We start from the raw sequence: 21,597 nt of genomic DNA, 5'->3' as shown, positions 1-21,597 counted from the left end.
TGCACAGCACTGTAATAGATGATGACCCAACACAACTGAGGGAGGAAATTCTCACACAGAACGACAGCGTAGCTGCACGAGCAGATGGGAGTACTCAGAAAACTTTCAGCTTCAGCTTTCAAGTGGCTGATAAGATGGGCTAGCACTCACAGCTATCACCCACAGCCCGTGCTTGAATTAATCTGCAGCCACCATGTGCTTTAAGAAGGTCATTACCAAGCAGCCTTGCAGTTTTCTGTTTGAAACGATATGCTGCTCTTTTAAAAAATATGATAAAAATTGAAAAAAAAAAAAGGGGGGGGACACATTTTAGCTCCTATAGTGGCAACAAATATTGGCACCACACTTCAGAAAAAAAAGTGATGAGCTAGCAGCAAAGTAGCCCCAGCTCATAAGGAGGGCACCTTCAGAGGCAGCCCTGTATAGGGAGAGCACTGTACTTAATGGAATCAAATTTAAGAAAGCTTTTCAAAACAGATCACACGTTAAGAAGGGACAACTACATATACAAGAGTTGCTTAGGACATATATAATTCACAAACAAGTTAAGTAGTTAGGTACAACAACAAAAGGAACACATAAAATACTCAAGTCAGACAGTAAGTTGAGCTCTAGTGTCATGAATTTAACGGTTAAAAATGGGAAAAGCAACAAGAAAATCTAGAGTAGGAATAAAGCAACTGAATCTGGTGCCTCTGGCAAAGGAGCCCCTTGTTTTGCTCCAATTAATTACTCCCTAGTATAAGCAGCATTAACCTAAGCTGGTGGCAATCTGTGAAGCAAAGGCCAAGCCAGCTAATGCTGGCAGTGTCATATCTCATCACTTAGATCTTACTGGTTGTCAATCTGCTCCTGCCGCAGCGCGATGCTGCCCTGCTCCTCCAGGAGGTTCTCCCGCGATGCAGACTGGGCAGGATCCAGTTTTTTCACATAGGCAGCAGGTACAAATCCCTGACGGTCATTGACTTCCACCTTCCACCAGTCCTGGAAGCAATAAAACCACAAAGCAACCACTGTGAGGATATCATCACGCATAAAGAATGCTGGGCAACTGAATGCTGCAAATCAGAGACTTCTATTAACACAAGGAAACCAGTGATGCTCTCAACAGTTTGCTCTTGTTATGGAGATCATTTCAAAGAAAGAGTCTTTTGAAGATGGAGATCTTACTCCCACATCTTCCCTTGTATTTGGCCAAAAGTTCCTCTACATCAGGAACTAAAATTCTCTCAGACATGTGCCCTGTCTTGGAAAAGTTGGCAGCTGTAGAAGAGTGATGGAAATGAAGAGGTTCAGCTGAAGTGCTGAATGGGGACATGGGCTAAATGTGCCAAAACGAAACAAAACACACACCACCGAGGGAGCCAAGCAGGGCAGCAAAGCAGGAGGGCAGAACCCACCTTGTTGGTGCTGTTGAGCAGGGTGAGGATATCTCCCTTCTTCATTGTCACCTCCCGGGGACTCTTCTCCTGGTAATCATAGAGTGCCAGAACGAGCTCTTTTCCAGTTTCATCATCTGTGGGAGCAACTTGTTGCTAAAAAAAAAAAAAAAAGGCACAAGAAAAAATGAGCTTTTCCATGTTTATTATAACCAATGCTGTTGTCCTAGAATAGACTTCAGCCTTAGTTAAACCTACTGTAGGGTCACTTTAGGTGCTGTCTGGGCTCAAACCCTGGAAACCACCACATTAAATTGTTTTACTTCAAAACAATACAGCTGTTTAAAGGTTATAAAAACAGACTGCTAATTTTTTTGAGAAAATCAAGCACAGTCTGCAATAACCTCTCAAAACCAACAACTGTTATTGAGCTTTGTTTTTACCTTTTGCTGACCCATGAATTTTAGGTACATGATTGGCATTTTTCCTTACCCTGCATGACTGGGCCTGTTCCCTCAATGCCTGGATGCTGCTGCCATAAGCAGAGAGATCAGACATCAAAGCTTCATGTTTCTTCAGAAGAGCCTGAAAAGGGATGATAATAACAAAATGCACACCTTGCTATTTTACAAATATGCCTCTGCTTAAAATATATACTTTGACTCCATACAAAGGGAATGTGGCTTTTTCAGAGCTGCCAGCCTTGTGACTCTCATGGGAATAATCACTTCTATTTATTCACAGGCTAGATAGTGGTCCTAATGCTTCTGGTGCTTTGCCTCTACCTTATCTCAGCAACATTCTTTTGTTCTGACCAGAAAGAACTATTTCCAGAGTGATACGGGGAAGTTTAAAGTGTGCCTTTAAACTGCACTTCATGTTGATAAAATGTCAGTCAGCACTGCCTGGGATGTGGTGTTTGACTGCAGAATGATATCAATAAAACAAATCCAGACAAAAAAATTACTTCCAGACTAATGAACTGCTGAAAACCAGACTCATACTGAAATACTCATCCCATGAGGAATGTGCTGATATTATTTTTATTATACTTAAAAAAACAAAACCCTCTAAAAGAGTGAATACAGAGGTAAAGCTTCTTCACAGTTGGTTTAATATACTGAGCAGCAGAATTTCATGTGCAGTAGCAACTAAGACACAGGAAAATGTGTCATCATTTGACTAAGAGCCAAAATCTTGCTTGATGCAAGAATCCACCCTCAAGAATCCTGAGATTATCACAGCTCATTTTTTACCATTGGACAAATCCTCACTGTACTTATGCAAAATTGATTTAAACAAGAATATCAAATACCTCAGCAGAGTCTTCATCTTTCCCATAGTCAGTACTGCCTACAATAGGCTCCTTTTCCCTCATCCAGGATTCAGCCTCATTAGCATCAGCAAAGTACTGCTGAGCCTGCAGGGAATCCTCCAGGTCCTGCCGACGCTGAGATGCTTTGGCTTTCAGAGAGTCCCACTTCTGGTTTAGCTCGTTCAGTTTGATTTTCACATCCTCAGCTGCAAAGTGTCCTATGCAACAGAAGGAGAGGGAACTGAAGGATTTCAGCAGACAAAAGCAATAGGCATTAAAAGATTACCTGTAATTCTTCAAAGTCAAAAAATTAAACCAATTTAAAGCTATTTAGACTAGAATTATAAAAAACATAACTCAGCTGGTCCTTCTGCCTCAGACTGGAAAACACTGAACCTGTCAATCAAGCTGTACTAGCATATCTTAATCAATAGGAATAAAATGAGACACATCATAACATTTTTCAGTGATGAAACAGAAAAGGTCATCTCTTTCCAGAGTTCTGGCACCAGAAAAATATTATTTCAGACCTGCAGTATTTTTTTTTTAATTCTCATGTTAAAAACACCCAGTCAGAAATAAAGATGCCTATTTATTTAAAAGCAAGAATTACTGTCTTTGTAGAGAACTCTCTCTCACATCATGATTATGTACCTCAGATAGAGCCCTTTAACAGATTTAACTATAGAGACTAAATACAATAGGCACAAAATTGCTAAATAAGTGTTCATCAAGAGTAGACAGAGATCTGTCAAAATTAGGATTTTATTTTCAGGTGAAAGGACTTCATCCTGCTAGCAGGTACCTGCCTATTATCAAGATAAAATCAGCCAGTAATTCTTAACTGTGCTGGGCCAGAGAACAAAAGACTGCCAGAGTTAAAAAATATTGAGACATACCTTCTTCTACCATAGCATTTCCCTTCTGTGTGACTGCTTTAATGCGAGGCTCGTGGCCTGCAATTTCTGCCTGCAAAGCCTGGTGCTTCTTTAACAGATTCTGGACACCAATTAAGTCCTTGCCTGAAAGATACAAAATAATTAATCAGCTAAATCAGAGTCACTAGATGAAACAAAAATTTCAAGGCAGCTGCAGCCAGCAGTGCACAAACTTGCACAGGGAGAACTCTAACAACGAGGACAGAGTACTATGGAAACTATGTCACCACTGCAATTACATGAGCAACATAACAGAGACCCAGGGGCAATGGCAATTACGTGACTCTGGGCAATGTGAATTACACCAAACAGCTCTGAAATTTTCAGAGAATGTTCTATAAAGATACAATTCATAACAGAGCAATTCTGACATCTGTATCCTAGAGACATCAGGATGGACCAACCTCGGTTTGTTGAAGCTGCAATAGGCTCTTTTTCCCTAATCCAGGTCTCCTCATCCTCAATGTCACGGAAAAGCTGCTGCAAGCGAAGAGAATCTGCGAGTTTCTGCTTGCGGGCTACCATGGGGTCCTTCAGAGCTTCGTAACGAGCCACCAAAGCTTCTTGTTTCTTCTTGATATTGTCAGCATCAAAGTGCCCAGCCTCCTGGAACTGGCGTGCCTGGATGGTAATGCCATCTATCCGATCCTAAAATTGATCAGCAACACCATCAGGTCAGAATTTCTGTGAAGTGGCTGCAGTGACTGAGAAGCTCATTTCTATTGAAGTTATAAAGATATTATTTTAGAGACATACAAGTTATGGTTTAGTTCAGAATTATTTCTGATTAGCAAACTGTAAAACCCAAAGCTAAAAAAATTATAAAAACCAGACCTGCTAAGGTCTCTGATTAAGCATATCTGAAAATACCATCTTTTGAGTGAGCAGATCTGAAAAGGCATGAATAAAAATTATTTCCTTACCTGATGGGCAGCAACATCTGCCTCTAGCAGTGCGTGTTTCTTCTGAAGATTCTGAACATTAGTAAGATCTTTTCCATAATCATCAGAAGCCAAGTGTCCTTCTACTTCATACAGCCAGAGCTCAATGTCCTCCACATTGCGATTAAACTGCTGCTGCTGATTGGCTTCTCGCAGTTTTATACCTGAGAGAGACAGGCAAGAGGAGAACAGAACAGGTAAGTCAAGTGGAAACTGAAGTTAACTCATTTCCTGCCTTCTCCCAGCTAAACTCTCTAGAAATTTGCCCATATACTCCTGAGCAAGTCATACCTTTGAGCTCAGTGGCCTCCAGAAGTTTCTTCCACAAGCTGATGACTTCATTCATGCGAGTTGCCACCTCATCAGACGCGTAGTGCTTGACATCAATGAGCTTCTGGCCAGCTTTCTCCAGGGCGTCGATACGGCTCTGGTTAGCAGACAGCTCTGCTTCAAAAGCCTGGTGCTTCTGAACTTTACCTTGCAAGTTCGATGGATCCTACAGATGAAGAAAGAAATAGAACATTTCAATACAAAACCAGTACCCAAAGATCTCTGAAGAATTTTTGAAATTGCACTACATTCATAGACACGCCATGGTGTAAACCAGAGGATCTGGTGCCAAAAAAATGCCTTAAATCACTATTCTTAAGCTATTGGATAGGCACAATTACTTCATGATGGCAAAATGTCTCTTGGGGTCAGGAAGAAATTACACAATTCCTCCTGTTGCCATTAATACCACCCACTATCAGCAACATTTTAGCTGATGTTGTTTCATGTCATTAGACTGATTAAGCCTGGTTACTGCCTTAAAAGCATTCTACCATTAATCTTTGTGTTTACCTTGTAGGCCTCATCAGTTGCAGTTTTCATCTTTTCATTAACCCAGCTCTTAAGCTCATCAGAATCTCGGAAAAACTGCTGCAGATGGAAAGAATCTGCCAGCTGAGCACGGCGGCGCATGGCTCTTTCATGAAGGGCATTTCGGCGGCTCAGCAGCTGAAAAAAGAAGAAAGTGAAAGGTTTTTAAATTCTTCAAGCTCATAAGAACTATCACTGTATCCCTCTTGGGACAACTCCACTGACTTATCCTATATTGAAGTCAAACCATGTAAAATAATAAAGCAGAACAAGATTTAACGCCTACAGTCTAAATGTATTTTGGATACTTACAGCATCTCTGCGTGTAGCAACATCATCCATGGCATAGTGGTTATTCTGAATCAACTTAGTAGCAAACTCATCTAATGCCTAGAGGGAAAACAAGTTTCCATTTATTTGGTGTAATAGAAATTGCTTGTGCAAATTTGCTTAGTGTATCAATTCCCCAAAGTTTATCACAGTAAAACTGGCAGAAAGCCATTAGCAGATCTAGCCTAACACCCTATTCTCTCTGTATCCTCACCCTCTCCATGTGGAAGAGTGCAATTTTTTGACAAATATTCATCCACCTGTGTGCTGGTATGATAAGGATGCACCAGGTTACCTGGCTCTGAGACAGAACTCAAGTCCTATCCCATACTTTTCCACTCTTTTCCATTTTAGAGACAGTACCTGTTATTTAGAGCTAATACATCGCACAGAAGAGAAGATCATTCTCCAAAGCCAACCCCATCCTTTACCACCAGTGTCTCCTCCCCAGTGAATAAATGCCCTTGTTTCACTTCTTGTCCATTTAGTGATGGCCTAATGTCAATGTCTTACTGTGATTTTCTCCTCTTGGGCACTTAGGGATTTCTCAAAGTCTTCATGCTTCTTTAGAAGAGCCTCCACACTGTCCAGAGAATCACCAAGGTCTTCATTCAGCAGAAAAGCCTGAAGTAAGGACACAAACATGTTTTTATGTTTCCATACTCAGCTGCTATAAGTAAGCTCAAGCACAGCCAGGAATATTTCCTGCTGAATGTTATTACTGAAAGGTAAAGATGGCATGGTGTTCATGCTTCTAACAGCCAATAATTCTTTTCAGCTTCTTATTCAACCAGCATTTTACAAGAGTTAATACACACAAAAGCCACATCAAGCCCACTTGTCACAGCCCATAGTTTCAGCATTAGATGGAAACAGCTATTGCACCATTTCAGGCAGTCAGATAAATAACTCTGCACAGCACCCACTCACTCGTGGGTGTTCATGGCACTGCCAGCAGGTAATACCAATTGCTTGAGCTTACAAAAGACTACCCAAAAATTAAAGTCCACCATATCTGGAGAATTCAAAGATATGCACTCACTTCTTGTTTGCTCATCCAGTTGTCGACTTGTTCAGTGTCTCTGTAGAAAAGCTGCAGGTCCATGCACTGCTCATACTGCTGTCTGCGGAGCTCCCACAGTTCCAGCAAGGCAGACCTTTCATCTGAGAGGATGGTCAGCTAATTGATTGGGAAGAGGAATATATAACAATTTTACTTAACACTCTAGTTCACTTCCATCTCAATGGAAAATCAGATTGTGACTCTAAAAAAGTGGTTAGCACTGAATTGAAAATCACCTCCTGTGTAAACAATGAAATCTCCAGTTCCTGATGTGATCATCCTTTTAAATTAAGAGACATAGAAGATAGAGACAAAATTCTTCTAGGAGCTCTTGCTCTCAACTTACCTTTTCTTTAACTTCATCAGAAGCATAGTGCCCAGCAGAGAGCAAAGCCTGGCCTGACTCATCAGCAGATTTGAAGCTGTCTTCATGGGCATCAATTTCTCCCTGTGGAAGGAGATGGGAAAAAGCCATTACCAAAATTTATCCTAGTGCAGAGTGTCAGAATTACCCTACAATGCAGGTAGGTATAAATTCCTACATTAAAATGAAACTAAAAGTTTATTTGAGCTGCATTCTTTCTACTTAATTATAGGAATTCCTCATGATGGAGAGCATCATGATGGAGACCATAAACAATCATTAGTCCAACTGGCTATTATCAGGCCTATTTTAAATAAAATATTATCATAAGCATTCTTAAATACTTAGTATATATCTACCATTTAGAAACAATTTAAGAATATTCAATCAAGACATCAATCTAGTACTGTGCTAGTTGCATGATCAAAGCATTCCAGTGCTACAACACTGACTCAAAGACTGTTTTAGACATACAAATCTGAGGGCTGCTGACTGGATTTGGTTGTATAACCACTCTACCTTATGTTCCTGATGTCTATCTAGAAGGGCTTCTGCCCCAGCCACATCATTGGCAAGTTCATCAGCGTTTATCAGAGCCTTCATCTCAGTCACCCAGCTGGTGAGGTCTCGGAAGTCCGCGAGAAAGCGCTGCAGCCTTAGGTAAGCAAAGCAAAAAATGATTAGGAATAATTAATTTGCAGAGTTTCTCTCCCTTTCCCCAAAGAAAGGGTTACAAACATAAAAGCTGTTCTGCAGATACAAGTAAAACAACACAAAAATCTGCTCAGAATATTAAATAACTAAATATGCTTTCAATCAAAAAAAGAAGTCTTTTGAAGTTATGAAAATGTTGGGTTTTAAATCAATGTCTCAAAGATATATTTTGCATATAATGTATACTGTAAGCAAAATTAATATTCCTAACTATACACTGAGGACAACAGAAATCAAAATACAGTTCTCAAGATAATTCACAGGGCTTCTTCTGCCACAACCATAACAGTGTGTGGGGGAGGGAACTGACAGAAAATTTCAACTGCACATGCCTCAGCCCTAAAACAAGCAAACAAATCCTCAAATTCCTTCCAGAATGCCTTTAGTTGTTGCCTTTGGCATATGCTTAACACTTATCAGCAAATGTGATCAGTTTCTGTTTCCCTTTTATATTTGCTGTTAATTGCTCTGAAGAGACTATGGCAGGGAAGGCAAAGAAGAAGATTATTTGTGTGGGTCTCCACTGCCAAAAATCCCACATTGTGGGAAGGAACAAAGGGCAGAAAAACAAAGCCAGAAAGGATGTAAACTAACCACCATATTGGGATTAGTTTGTTTTTAGAATGGCTTCTCAACAGTAATCTAACAGGTTATGTTCCAGAGATCAGGTTAGTGTAGACAAGATTGGATGAACACAAATTCCACAGCACAAAAAAAACCAAACACTACCATAGAAACAGGGAATTCATTTGGTCTCAGACAATATATAAAAAAATATATCATATTTCAGTCTTCATAGAGACCCTTAAAGAGTAGTGAACAGATTTGTAATAAAAGTATTAAAAAAACTTTTTTTCCCCCAGCAAAACTGAAATAGATAATGTACTTCCAAAGGCATGTCTCATCTTAGATGGAGAAAATAGCAAATGTCCTAAACATCACTGTCTATTTTGATAGTTGATCCACACCCAGAGAACGACAAAAAGCTGCAATAATTTTTCAGTCACATAAATATTTCTTTCACTACAAGAAGTTAGTGCAAAATAGAATTTGGTGAACAAGGCTGCTCTTAAAATACCAGAATCATGCCAAAATTTTGGAAATGGCACCCCTTTCTTCTCCTTCCAAGAGGCCTCTGTCAAATGTGACCAAGGAGGGAAGCAGCCCTGTCCTGCTGCAGTGACCCACCTGTAGGAGTCATTGAGGCGAGCGTGCCTCTCTGCTGCCAGCGTCCGGATCTGCTCCCAGTTGGCAATGAGCTCCTCCCGTTTCACTTGAATTTGGGAAGCATTGATTGGGTGAGACTGCTGCAAACGGTCAGCTTCTGCACACAGGGCCTTCACCTAAACCCAGGCACAAACTGAGAGTGAGCTTCCAGCCTTTTACAAGCTGGTTACCTCATTTAAGCTGTAGGTGAAATGCATCTCACGGGTACCTTATCTTCCAGAGCTGCCAGGTCTCTTTCCAGGCCTTCGTGCTTGCGCAGTAATGCCTGCACACTGGCTAAGTCTCTGCCAAAATCATCTGAGGCCATCAACTGCCCTTTCTCCTTAATCCAGCTGATTGTTTCATCCACATCCCTTCAAAACAAAGCACAAATTGAAAGCAGTTTGTCTTGTATGGAAAAAGGAAGGAAGCAGGATGTGTTCCCATACGTGTGCCAGATATACTAGCATACAAACCCATATACGTAAACAGACTTTCTTTGCATCTCAAGAAACTTTGAAGCATATTAACAGGCCACTGTCACCAGAAGCAAACCAGGAATTACAGCACCACTGAGCACTGTCATAGTGTGGGTTCACTTCCCATTCTTTACAGCAAATCTCAAAATGCTGTAGATGGAGATGAGAATAGAAAGACATTGCTCAGAGCCTCCAGAACCGGGCTGACATCCAATAGAAAAAAGCACACCCCATTTAACGCTCATCTAGGACAGAACTGGGGGAAAAAGCCCTCAGAGGAAAGGAGAGCAAAACTGCCAAGTTCTGAAAAGCTCCATAAGAATGACCATTCTAAAGTAATTATAGAACAACGAGGAGTTCATTCAGCAAGTCATGCAGAAGAGCAAAGCAAAAGGAGACAGTAGCTCCTCTCATACTACTGTGTGCAGCTGAATGCATCATTAAACACCCACACAAAGGTTACATCATTCAGCAGATCCAAGTTCATACCTGTTGAAACGCTGAACTTCAGCTGCCCCAAAGAGTTTTCCTTGCCTCTGAAGGGCAAGTCCCTTAAGACGCTGCCAGCTTGCATTTACTTCATCTTGTTTGGACTTTATCAGTTCCTCTTCAGGATGTGTTTCCTGGCAAGCAAAGGAAAAATGCTATTTTCATATGTTCTTTGGTTTTACATCCATTGACAAAACGCTGCTGGTCTTCAAGAGATCAATTTATAATTACTATCCTTTCCAGATGATCACCCAATTCAATAGTTTCCCTGAAATTTCACTGTGCAAACATTCAATACTCATGTAGTGTTTTCCCTATATACTGATTAGTCCATGGGAAGAGGGCTATACACAGTATCTTCTTTTTCCCTGGAATGCCCTGCCTCCATCCTTGACCAGGTCCCAGATATCAAACCACAAGAGATATTAAACCTCCCTGTCCAAGGAAAATAAATTTGACCCCAATATGACAGTTTCTCTGACTAATCACTACTCTCCACATTTTCAGGAGCATTCCCAGATGGGGCAGTTATTCAGGCTGTTCAGTAGAAGAACAAGTGAATCAAACTGTGACCATTTAAGGTGAAGAAAGCCAAGTACCCATGTGGAACAAAGCTTAAAGATCTGCCCTGAACCAGGGGGAAAAGAGGGGAAGTTACAAATGTTTGCTGTGTAACTGACTTGCCAAGAGAGATTTTCAACACCAATAAATGCTTACCTGGATAAGCTTGCCAGCAAACTGGTTCACTTCATTTACTCTTTCTTCATGAGCTGCAAGATCTGTCTGGAACTCTTCAAACTTCTTTTGCAAAACTTCAACATGCTCTAAGTCCTGTCCAAGCTCTTCTGATGTCACTATTGCTTCCTAGCACATTGGAAAAAAAAAAAAAAGTTAATTTCAGTATATCCTATGGGAAATCACTATTAAAAATTAGGAAGCACACTGTCCTAATTTTCAATAGGTCAAAGACAATCACAGTGTTTAAGGTCAGACGTAAAACTATGAAGTTTAATGAATAAAATCCATTCCCTGCCCCAACATCTATCCATTATTGCAGAAAATATGCAAGATCACTAAGGGGATTATTTTTTCATCTTCCTTAGTCATATTAACTTTTCAAGTTCAAACTCCTACCACCCAGAGTGACTAGAATTTGTTCCTTTTTACACTGCTTATGGGCATTTGCTGTAGGCTTCTGATGCAAGATTTCTGCACAAGAAGTGCAGTGTTGTATTCAGTAACAGTTATGCAGGGTTTACAGTTTGAACCCACAATGATACAAAACAGCAAACCATCATTTAAGGAAACCAGTGTGATTATTTTGTGGCTTTTTTTCCTTTTGATAGTGTGGTTTGTGGTTTGCTTCCTTAGAGTTCAAAGAATCAAGACCCAATAGTCCTCCTACAGTTCATGTCCTTACAATATCTAAAGATATTCCAATCATTTAGTTACTATCTGCACACTGCTTGCTGCCTCCGCTGGCTCCTTTCTGAAACAAATAATATTTGCTTTTACGTGTTGAAGATTTCCCTTAGAGGAAACTTGAATTTTATTTGTCTTCTCAAAGCAAAGAATTAATTGATTATGCTAAAAGTACCCTGCAACAAACAGGCTTCCTCTTAGACTAATAACTTTTATTGTGGCTGCAAAAACCAGTAGTACTTTGCACATATATTGCTGATGCAATGTGAATAACTAAATAAAACATACAGGTGCCTTTACAAGCTTTCTGAGACTACCTGACCTCCAGCAACTCTATGCTGACAGAAATTTTTCACACAAACGCATCAAATTTCCCATCAAGGACTCAATAAAGGGAGGTAATTATACACCTTGTCATTGATCCAGTCCAAGACATCTTCACATTCCCGTAAATACTGCACCAACTTCTGTGCTTGCAATAATTTGACTCCCTTCTCTCTCATCTTTTCCATCAGTAATTCCCATAGTCGGTGCAGCTCCTGCAGTCGAGTCTGAAACAAAAGGACGTTGTTATTAAATCCCCTGTCAAAGAAGATGAGATTTATTTCCTTCCTGTCCTTAACAGTAGATTTATTTATTTTTCTGAAGCGGTACATCCTAAATTTTACTTTAGACAAAGGGCGAGGGACAAACCTCATGATTTTATCTCTAGTGAATAGTTTTCAAATTATGTAAAGGGCTGTAACACAAAATTAGAAATTACAGAACTGAATATTTAGACAGTTGTTATTAATTAATGAAACTATCAAATAGTTATCTTTAAGGAACTATGAGCTAAACATCTTGAGATAAAATTTGATTTAAATTCTATGCTAATATGAAGTCATACCAAAAACTTGCTGCTCTCCCCTTCAAGTGTTCAGTCTTTTATATGAAAGTCAACTCCCAATAAGTGTATAGTATCTTCCTTTGGGAATTTATTCTTACGTAACACAACACAACTTATGCCATTTCACTGTATTTTAACCACTTCTCTTAACACTAAACACTTAACCCTAATATATTTAGCTAACTAGTATGTTCATAGCTTTGTGAAGTGATATGATATGGACATACTAGGAGCAATTACTAGTTTTAACACTGAATTTCTCTCACTGCACTTGGCCTTTCAATACTATTGGGAGCCACTAGAAACTTTATAGACAACGAAAAGTAAAACCACACTCCCACACATGCACACAACTTGCAAAACAGGAAAGTAACTGCTCCACCCATTGTCTATTACACTTTGCTCATCGAGACCTGAAACCTGAAAGTCATTCAAGAGAAGCTTTTGAACATCATGGGTGGATACCACTTGATCCACTCAGAACGTTCAATTAAAGAGGTTTCAAAGGAGGAAAGAGCTCTGAGCACTGCCCAGAAGGATGGTGCAAACTGTCAACTAAGGAAGGAAGGAGACATTGCAAAAACAAGTTGCACTGCAGAGCCACAAGCTTCACCTACTCGTATGTGGGACCCCACTTGGGTGGCCGTGACTATCGGGCGCTGGGCAGTCCGGTACGGCGTGAAGGACTGAACCAGTAAAGGCAAGTTAGAATGATATGCTGAACTTATCATTAAGTTGATAATCAATACAAAAACATCTCATCTTTAAAGTGTTCTCCTCAGAACTGCAGCCAAAAGAAGGTACGAGCTAGGTGTTCATGAAAGAGAATACCACCTCTGAGCTTTACAAACACAAGTTTTTTCATGATTTCACTAATCAAATACCTGTAGAATGTTGAAGAGGGATTTTGAATATCAAGTTGTCTGGGCAACCTGAACAAAGTGCTTAAGGAAAGGCCTGTAAGAGGCGAGGAGGCAAAAAAGCTTTAAAACTCACTCTTATGGTTTCAGATGCAAAATGGCCTTCGTTAATCATCTGATTTCCAGTCTCATCCAGTTTAATGATGGCTCCTGAATTGGCCTGCACCTCAGCTTCAAAGGCTTGGTGCTTCTGCAGCTTCCCCTGAAAGGAAAACATCAAAGAATACAACTGAGATTTGGTGCAGGGACTCTTCCACATTCTCCAGCAGCAAGATTTTAAGTGTATTTTATGCATATTCAGGACTGGCAAATAAATACTAAAACTGCACAGTTGAAATCAGTTGTATCATGTGGTGGATCAACAGGTGGATTCAAATACCCCAGTTTTCAGTTTGTTGTTTTTTGTGTTTACTCTTGCACTTTACAGTGTTCAAACCCCTGAGATCCTGTCAGCTAGTTCTACCCACACAAGCTTATTTTCTACAATTTTTTTTTTTTTTGTGGAAACAATAAGTGATAATTCATATTTATTCACAGAGTTAAGGCATCCAACAAATTCTAAGATTAAACAAAGTTGGTTTTACACTACATTACACAGAGCAACTTTTTCTATGCTGATGTAGCATCTAATCCATTATTAGAAATATTCCAATTACATCAGCAAAAAAGCCAGGCTTTTGAAGAGCACTTTACAAGGTCATGGGTATTTGCATCTATCTTTCTTCACTCTCAGATCGAGTTTCATTTCTGTGTTTGTTCTATCCCTGTTGACCTGTAACACCTTAAAATCAATAGTACAGGAAATAGAAAGTGGGAGGAGGACTTGCCTGCAAATTGCTTGGGTCTTTGTAATTTTCATCAGATGCAATCTGCAGTTTCTCTTGGATCCATTTTTCAAGCTCATCTGCATCACGCTGGAAAAACTGGAATCGATAGGAATCTTCAAGTTTTTGGCGCCTTAGAGAAGAAAGTTCCTTGAACCTGTGGTAACGGTCCAAAACTTGCTGACGCCTTTCTTGGATATCTTCTGCTGTTTCCAGCACTTTTACACCACTTGGGTCCATTTTCTGAAAGCAAAAATAAAACCCCATTATGTTCATCTTACAAAACACTGGTAGATTAGGAAGAGATCCATGCAGAAAAAAAGTGTTTTTTAAAAATCACACGTGGTTTACTTACAGTCTTACTCTGTGTGTGCAGGTATGTGTATAAAATCTTACATATAAATAAAACCACACTTCTAGCAGAAAGTGGTAAAGGAAAATTACAAGGACATTTAACACCTATTTGGTTTGGACAAATATGGCTGCAGTCATATAAAGTTTGTGTCATCTCAAACTGTAGCATGCAAGTGTCCAACACAACAGCTAAAAATGTGGGTTTGTGCACAAATGTGTGTAGATACAGACATAATATATTTCTTGTACAACATACAATATCTCTAAATATTTTATTTAAAATATTCAATACTAAAGAATATTATTCTTCTTTGAACAACAGTTAAGTGGCCCACATGTATCTATATAGACTTATATATGTAGACACACATCTGCCTGATGCATCTCTTCTTTATTCTCTCAATTAAAAAAAGTTACAAACCCATCCTACCACTCCCTACATAACCTTTCAGAAGCCAGTAAGAGGCTTCACAGATGTGACCTTAGTCAAGTAAGTCAAGGAGCATTTTGCTTAACCAATGATCTTGCTCTGACTGAAAATCCTTCCACATTGGTTTATGTACTAAAACCTAATATTGTTACCACAGGCAGCAAACACCTGACTCCTGATCTGTTTTTTCTCTTTTTTATTAAAATTGCAGCAACCTTTAATTTTCAGTTCCTCAACTTTCCAAAAGCAACTTGATTTTCAGTAAAATATCTGGGCACTAGAACAGAACTCTAACATAAATTTTAAAAGTGGAACCATTATTATCATTGAAGTTTGAATTTAACCACTTATTTAACAACTAACTGCATATCAAGAGGTTGCTGCAACAAACACTGTGCCTGAACAGTTTTGTAATTAATGTCTTTGTGTACAAGTGATTACACCAGTCACTCACTTAATTCTTTTCTACCAATTCTGCACTCTCCAAGCTAAAGGTACCTTCTCAATCCTATCAGACAGGGAAGAAACCCAGACTAGAATTGCAGACTAAAAGGCATGGACAATCAGTTAAAATACATCATTAAATATTAAATTGTTATTTAGTCAATAGTTAGCTGAGTGCTTTAATTAGACATGTATCTTGCATAATTGTATGGAAAACTCCACAAGTTGGAAAGTGATCTACAGGGCCATGTTTTCCAAGCACTTGTAGGACAATCTGACAGAAAGGAACATATGGGGACGAATCCACACATTCCTGAGCTACCCTTCCAAGGTCCCCACCCTTCAGAGGACAGCCGTGCCAGCAGCACTCCTCGCTCCCATGAACTCTGAGCCCCAACTGCACTGCGGCACTCACAGGAAGGAAAGAAAATTCAGCTTTGTTTTTCCTTCCACTCATTACTGTCAAAAGAGGGCAAGGAAAAAAACCACCCCAGTGTGTGCAGACTGTGTTACATAAACGAAACCCAGGTTTTGCCTGGCAGAGCTACCAAAATCTCCACCTGATTAGTGTCTCTGAGTATTAAAAGCTCAAACCCCTGAACATAACTCGAGCTCAAGCACAGATATGGTTCCCTGAGAAAGCAGCTGTTTGTTCCAGCACTCTTTCAAACAGCCTTTTTCCACCAGGAAAGGAAGTTATTGCTAAAAACTTCCTTTCCTGCTCTGTCATGCTGTGTTTGAATACCAAAAACACTTCTTCTAAACTGCATTGTGTTCTGGAATAACACAGTGGCAGGCAGCTGGTCTAATGTACTGCATGGCTGGAGCCCCTCTGCTGATTCTGGGTTTGGGCAGTGCTGGGAGAAAATTAAATCCTGGTCAGTCTCTGGAACACTGTACACTCATTCACTGTACAATACAACTCAACTTGTATTTCAATATTAAAAAATAACCTCTACAAAGTGATTTGAAAACATTTCAAATTCTTTAATCATTTACAATACGAATTTAGGGAAATATTTAAATTACAATTTCAAACATTGTTACAATATTGAAAGTCAAATGGAAGACCTTCTGTGATTTACCCTGAGAGCTGGTTTGCCTCTCACCACACAAGCCAGGCAATCTGGCTCCTCTTTTTGCTGGAATTGGTTAAAATAAAGGCTCCTTTTGTAACTACAGTGGAGCGAGTCAATTGTAAAAGAAGTGCTTTAGTGTAGCAATAATGGACTGTTCTTCCTGCAGCCCCAGCGACGTCAGCAGTGTCTGTGCTGCCAGAGCCACCAGGGAGCTCAGAACTCAAAAGTCATGGATGCTGCAGAACAATGCAGTCTCCCCCCCCCCCCCATGTTATCACCTCCAACTGCAGCACTCCCTGGAATACCAAACACCCCTCCAAAACAGTCCCAAAACTTCTTGGTTCAACTACACCATTGAAGACACCTAGGATACACCTCTGCACTTCTTGCATGAATCCCACCAACTAAAAGTTGTGCTTTGTGTTTTTAAGGTGAAAAGCACTGGGATGTGACTGTGCCAGGCTGTCCCCAGATAACTGGTGTCATCCCTCTGGCCCCACCCAGCACAGCCGGTGCAGGGCGATAAGGACGGGGCTCAGGGAACTTTCCAGGCCCCAGACAGCAGATCTGGACTGTCCTGGTGACATCTCACTCCTCCTTTCATGCTGTAAGACTAACATTAGGTCAGCTTAGGTCTTAACTAAAAAGATCAGAAATGCTTCTTCACACTGCACCGTTTTGGTGATGCTATTTAAAAAGGAAAAGAAACAGCCAACAAAAAGAAGTAGGAAAATTAAGAGAAAAAACCTGAAACAACAAAACAAACTTATTACTCTTATCCTTCCACCTCTGCCTTTCCCAGTCAAATCAAATTATAATAATAGCACACTAAAATATACAACTGCAGGTATTTACAGACACTGCAGTGCAACACTGATGATGTCAGCAACACCATTCAAGTTCGGGAACAGCGGCATCGAGGTGGGTTAAACAGGAATTACAGTGGTGCCACACAGCAGAGCTGTCAGCATTTCCCTTAGCAAAACATGTTTTCAGGGATTCAAAAGCACATATGTGAAATACATTCACTGCTAGGCAGAAGATTTTAGTGTATTTTTAAAAGCAATTGCACAAAGCTTCAAAAAAATTTAACTCCTTTTCCCAAAAAAACAATCAGATATCAGTACATAAAGATCTTCAAAAGTAGTAAAATAATTTTCTCTTAAGACAAGCCCTCATGTGTTACACACATTCATCATACATGACCTCAGCAGTAGCCTGTAACAGAAATATTTTCCCTACCAAAACATTCCTGCTTCCCAAGTATGCACACATGAACAACTCAATGCATTTTTTTTAACGTTCATCAACATCACACATTGTCAATCTTCTCTAAAGAAGATTTAACTGATATCAGCTACTCCCTCCTGGGGAACAGGAACAGATTGCTGATCTTTCTTCTTTAAGCAAAAAAATGGATGTGAAAACAACCTTCAAAAGGACAGAGAAAAAAAACCCCACACATTTTCCCCAGCTTTCATTTTGCCGATTCACAGCTCCCTCAAAACACCATGAAGAAACAAACCACCATGACTGCCTGGCTCAGGGAAGTCCATAAGTACTTGCACTGCTGGAAAATCAAAGAGAATCCTTCTGAAACATGCACAGCTCCTGCAAAGGGAGCCTGAGCATGTTTTGCTACAGAGAAGGAGCTAAAGGATGCCATAGCCTATCCTAGAGATTGGGACACTATTGGGACAAAATGAATGCCTGGCCTTTTGGTTTGTTGAATTTAACTTTTACAGAATAAATACATTTTAAGGTTAGACTATGTGCAGCAGAACACTGTGCCCAAATATGCTATTAAGGAAGGTCACTGACAGCCCCAAAACTCCACAAATTCCAAACCAGAAAAATCAGTCAAGCACTGCAGTACCAAAAAAACCCAAAAAACAAGATGTGCTGAAGTTGCTGTTTGATGCTGTGGAACTAACCACAGTGCAGGTAAAATTCAAACCAGCCCCAAATTTTAAGCAGGTATTTCAGGGACACAGAAAACCTCACATTAGAAGAAAAAGAAAAAGTAAATTGTTTAAACCAAAGTGGTTGCAAAGCTAGTGATTTAGGCTGACAAGAGGGTTTGAGCACAACCTCAACCACGCACTTCTGAAATATGAAGACAGATAAAGACCTGCTCATTTTTAGGCATTTAATCTTAAAATCTCAATTCCGCTATTTAAACAAGAGCAGCTGAATTGCTCATCTAAATTTGGTGTTTTCACACAGAAGGGGGATTTTTTGGATTTGCTTTTGCTTTAACATCACAGACCTCTGATAAAAGTATCCAGGGCTGGCAAGGACTGCACTCTGCTGAGACTCCTGAGAAAGCAAATTACCTTGACTGCATTGCAGAAATGCAGAGTTTACAGGTAATGCAAGATTATATAATTAACCCCAGCATTTTTGATCCCCACTTGTTATCTTTTCATTATCCTTTTAATTGCAATATAAACATTTACATCACTACCATTTCCAAATAAAATCTAGTTGCTTGTGCTCCTCAGCTGAAGTCTGATCCATACATCCTATTTATTTTATCACCACTGAAACAGAAGCATCACTGTGTAGAAACAGTTACAGCACAACAACTAAAGGATTATAAATCTGTGCAAGTGGATGAATAGGAACCAAACCAACTTTGAATGCACAATGTTCTACACTGTAAATCTCTTCACAGTTGATTTGCAGAAGCTATAAGGAAAAAGATTCTGCTCAAGTACATTTTAAAATAAAAACCTCTTGGAAAATTAATCAGTATCAAAACCTGATTATATTGAACTATAACTCCTATAAAATATTCACACATCATGCATCACAGACAGAAATTAGGCAACCCAAAGTATTAAAGGAAAGGCAGATCAGACTCACACTAAGTGCAAATAAAGCACCTGCTATACAGAATAAATTCAAACTAGTGGCTTTTGTTACAAACAGGTCACTGCAATAACACACAGGCAAGTGTGGCAAGGGCACTTCATGCATTATGGAAAAATACCTGGACTTTGACTTTACGAAACGATGACAACATGATGGAAGAATGTAGAGTCTAAAAGGGAGGGGGAAATCAAGATAACATTCAACTAACGACCAGCAATAGGATATGGCTGAAATTTTTCTGTCACAGTACCTGTTAATCACTTTCCTTTTGCTTCCTTGTCACATAAAACAATTTGGTGTTAGAGTTACCCAAGCTATTGAAAATGACAAGACCCCCTCATGCAAAAAGAAGGTTACAATATCAACAGGGAAACTTAGTTAATTCAGTATGTACTAACGTTTCCAGTTAGTTCAAAATAAACCAAAAACCTGAAGGTCAAAACAGAAAGTAAAGCAAGTTATCTGGACTTGGCAAATGATGGCTCTTGCTACAGTATAATCAAGCGTGACAGCCTAATTTGAAGACACAAATTCAATCATAAGGTTTGGAATATAAATCTCTACAAAAATGTTGACTTTCAATTGCCACAACAAAAAAAGGACAAGTAGCAGTTGCAACAGAAGGTATTTTTTGAGATGCAGCTGTCAAGAGTGCCCAATCCACTGAATTTCCAGCTGAAAGTTTCCTTGCTTTCCCCAACCCCATGGCCATGCTGCAATCCCTCCACGGAAAGCTGCAGCAGTGCGTGTGTGCCTTTGTGCCTGCTGGAGCTGCGAGGTCTCTGTGGCGTTTGCACAGCTTCACCTGTGTCAGCTGCAGCAGGGAGCCGCACATTCCCCTCTGCTGGATCCACGGGCAGCCCGGGAGCGCAGCCCGGGCCGGGCTCCATCCGCGGCATCTGCAGTCTGCTCCACCCCATTCTTCTGCTGCCTACACTCACTCCAGGGACAAATGGAAAAAACAAACTCCCACACTACCCTAACAAGCAGAGGAGAAAAGGGAGGAATTCGTGTTATTTCCTCCGATAAAGGGGAAGTGATCAAGTGTCTCCAAAAAGCAATGTATTTATGATTGAAACAGTTACAACCCCTAAATACATTACATGGATTTTAAAAAGGCAGCGAAGATACCAAGCAATTTGTGTTAAATTACTAAGGTTAGTTGTAAATGTCATAGTTGAGAAATACAAATTTCTCACCAAGAGGTACCACCCTCCACCAAGAGAATTAAGGCCTCTCTTATCCTACTGCTGTGCAGGAGAAAAATGTGCAAAAATGCTTAAAATGTCTAAAGGTAGCCACCATTTTTTTTATTGTTGCTACCTTTGTTATTAAAAAAACAACCAGAATTGCATTTAACTTCCTGAACTACAGATCTCATATAAGCATTACATCTAAATCTGTTTCTTTAAATAAAATTTTGATTTCAGTCGGACCAATGTGAATATTGTGGCTTTTTATTTCAACAAGAACAGACATAAATTACTTCTTGTGAACAATGTAACCTGTTATGCTATTGCACAGATTTTCCACAGCTTAACAATTCCATTATTACAGTTACAAATCCTGCACACAATGCAGCAGAAAGCAACGCATTTTCAACCTTTTGTCCATTATTTCTTCTGCACAATCCATAAATAAGGACAAATTAAGATTTCAAGGAAGAACTCTCTGCTAGTTGTATATAAATGCATGAAAATCCCACAGTGGGATTTAAAATTTGTGTTGAACAAATCTGAATCCCTGACTAAGGCCTTTTGGTGAACACAGTCATTGGAATCTTCTGGCACTTTGCTGAAAACAAAAATGCCAAAAGAAAATGGATTATTTGTTTTCCAGAAAGATACAGAACCATTTCAGGCTGAGTTGGCTTTTTTTGGGTTGTTTTTTCTTTTTTTTTCCCCTGATATGCTCATTCGCCATCTCCAGACAACTGCTCTTCAAAACCTATTTAAATATGTTTGAAAGACAGCTCAGGAGTCACGTACATTTTCGACTAGAACACGAACCTGGTTTAGGATAAAACAGCTACAAAAAAAGACTGACCAGCCAATATGAACCTGCTGAAAAAATATACAGTGAAAATTGCTTCGGTTTCCTTCAATATCATGGAAAATGGTTGCCCTATTGGCACATATTTATGACCCAGCAATGCAGATTTATATTGTTACAACCAGGTAAGGTGTACGTGGGCAACAAATTGAGAAACACTTGATTTGGATTTATTTTAAATTACAAAAAAAAAATTTTAAGTTTAGGGTTTTTTCAAATAACCAGGG

At 39.6% G+C, this 21,597-nt stretch overlaps 1 protein-coding gene across 4 annotated transcripts in view; it reads right to left on the bottom strand.

Annotated features, from left to right (window-relative positions):
* SPTAN1 (spectrin alpha, non-erythrocytic 1) overlaps positions 1-21,597 on the bottom strand; it is a 45,690-nt gene that overhangs the window by 23,226 nt on the left and 867 nt on the right. For 2 of the 4 annotated variants that reach the window (XM_084219652.1, XM_084219655.1), the window contains exons 2-23: positions 19,437-19,487; positions 14,138-14,377; positions 13,387-13,512; positions 11,912-12,052; positions 10,797-10,943; positions 10,080-10,213; positions 9,341-9,485; positions 9,094-9,248; positions 7,711-7,846; positions 7,174-7,275; positions 6,807-6,944; positions 6,278-6,388; positions 5,747-5,824; positions 5,417-5,572; positions 4,865-5,069; positions 4,556-4,737; positions 4,037-4,280; positions 3,594-3,716; positions 2,695-2,912; positions 1,872-1,964; positions 1,401-1,535; positions 836-984 (exon numbers count right to left, since the gene is read on the bottom strand). In XM_084219652.1, the coding sequence (XP_084075778.1) occupies positions 836-984; positions 1,401-1,535; positions 1,872-1,964; positions 2,695-2,912; positions 3,594-3,716; positions 4,037-4,280; positions 4,556-4,737; positions 4,865-5,069; positions 5,417-5,572; positions 5,747-5,824; positions 6,278-6,388; positions 6,807-6,944; positions 7,174-7,275; positions 7,711-7,846; positions 9,094-9,248; positions 9,341-9,485; positions 10,080-10,213; positions 10,797-10,943; positions 11,912-12,052; positions 13,387-13,512; positions 14,138-14,377; positions 19,437-19,469 (3,191 nt within the window). In that variant the 5' untranslated portion in view covers positions 19,470-19,487. Of the gene's footprint in view, positions 1-835; positions 985-1,400; positions 1,536-1,871; positions 1,965-2,694; positions 2,913-3,593; positions 3,717-4,036; positions 4,281-4,555; positions 4,738-4,864; positions 5,070-5,416; positions 5,573-5,746; positions 5,825-6,277; positions 6,389-6,806; positions 6,945-7,173; positions 7,276-7,710; positions 7,847-9,093; positions 9,249-9,340; positions 9,486-10,079; positions 10,214-10,796; positions 10,944-11,911; positions 12,053-13,386; positions 13,513-14,137; positions 14,378-19,436; positions 19,488-21,327; positions 21,382-21,597 lie in introns of all 4 variants that reach the window. The other 2 variants (XM_084219653.1, XM_084219654.1) reach the window with 2 other exon arrangements.

Source organism: Fringilla coelebs, assembly GCF_963513975.1.
Source record: "Fringilla coelebs genome assembly, chromosome: 21".
NCBI classification, from domain to species: domain Eukaryota; kingdom Metazoa; phylum Chordata; class Aves; order Passeriformes; family Fringillidae; genus Fringilla; species Fringilla coelebs.
This window is presented reverse-complemented; position numbering and strand designations above follow the sequence as displayed.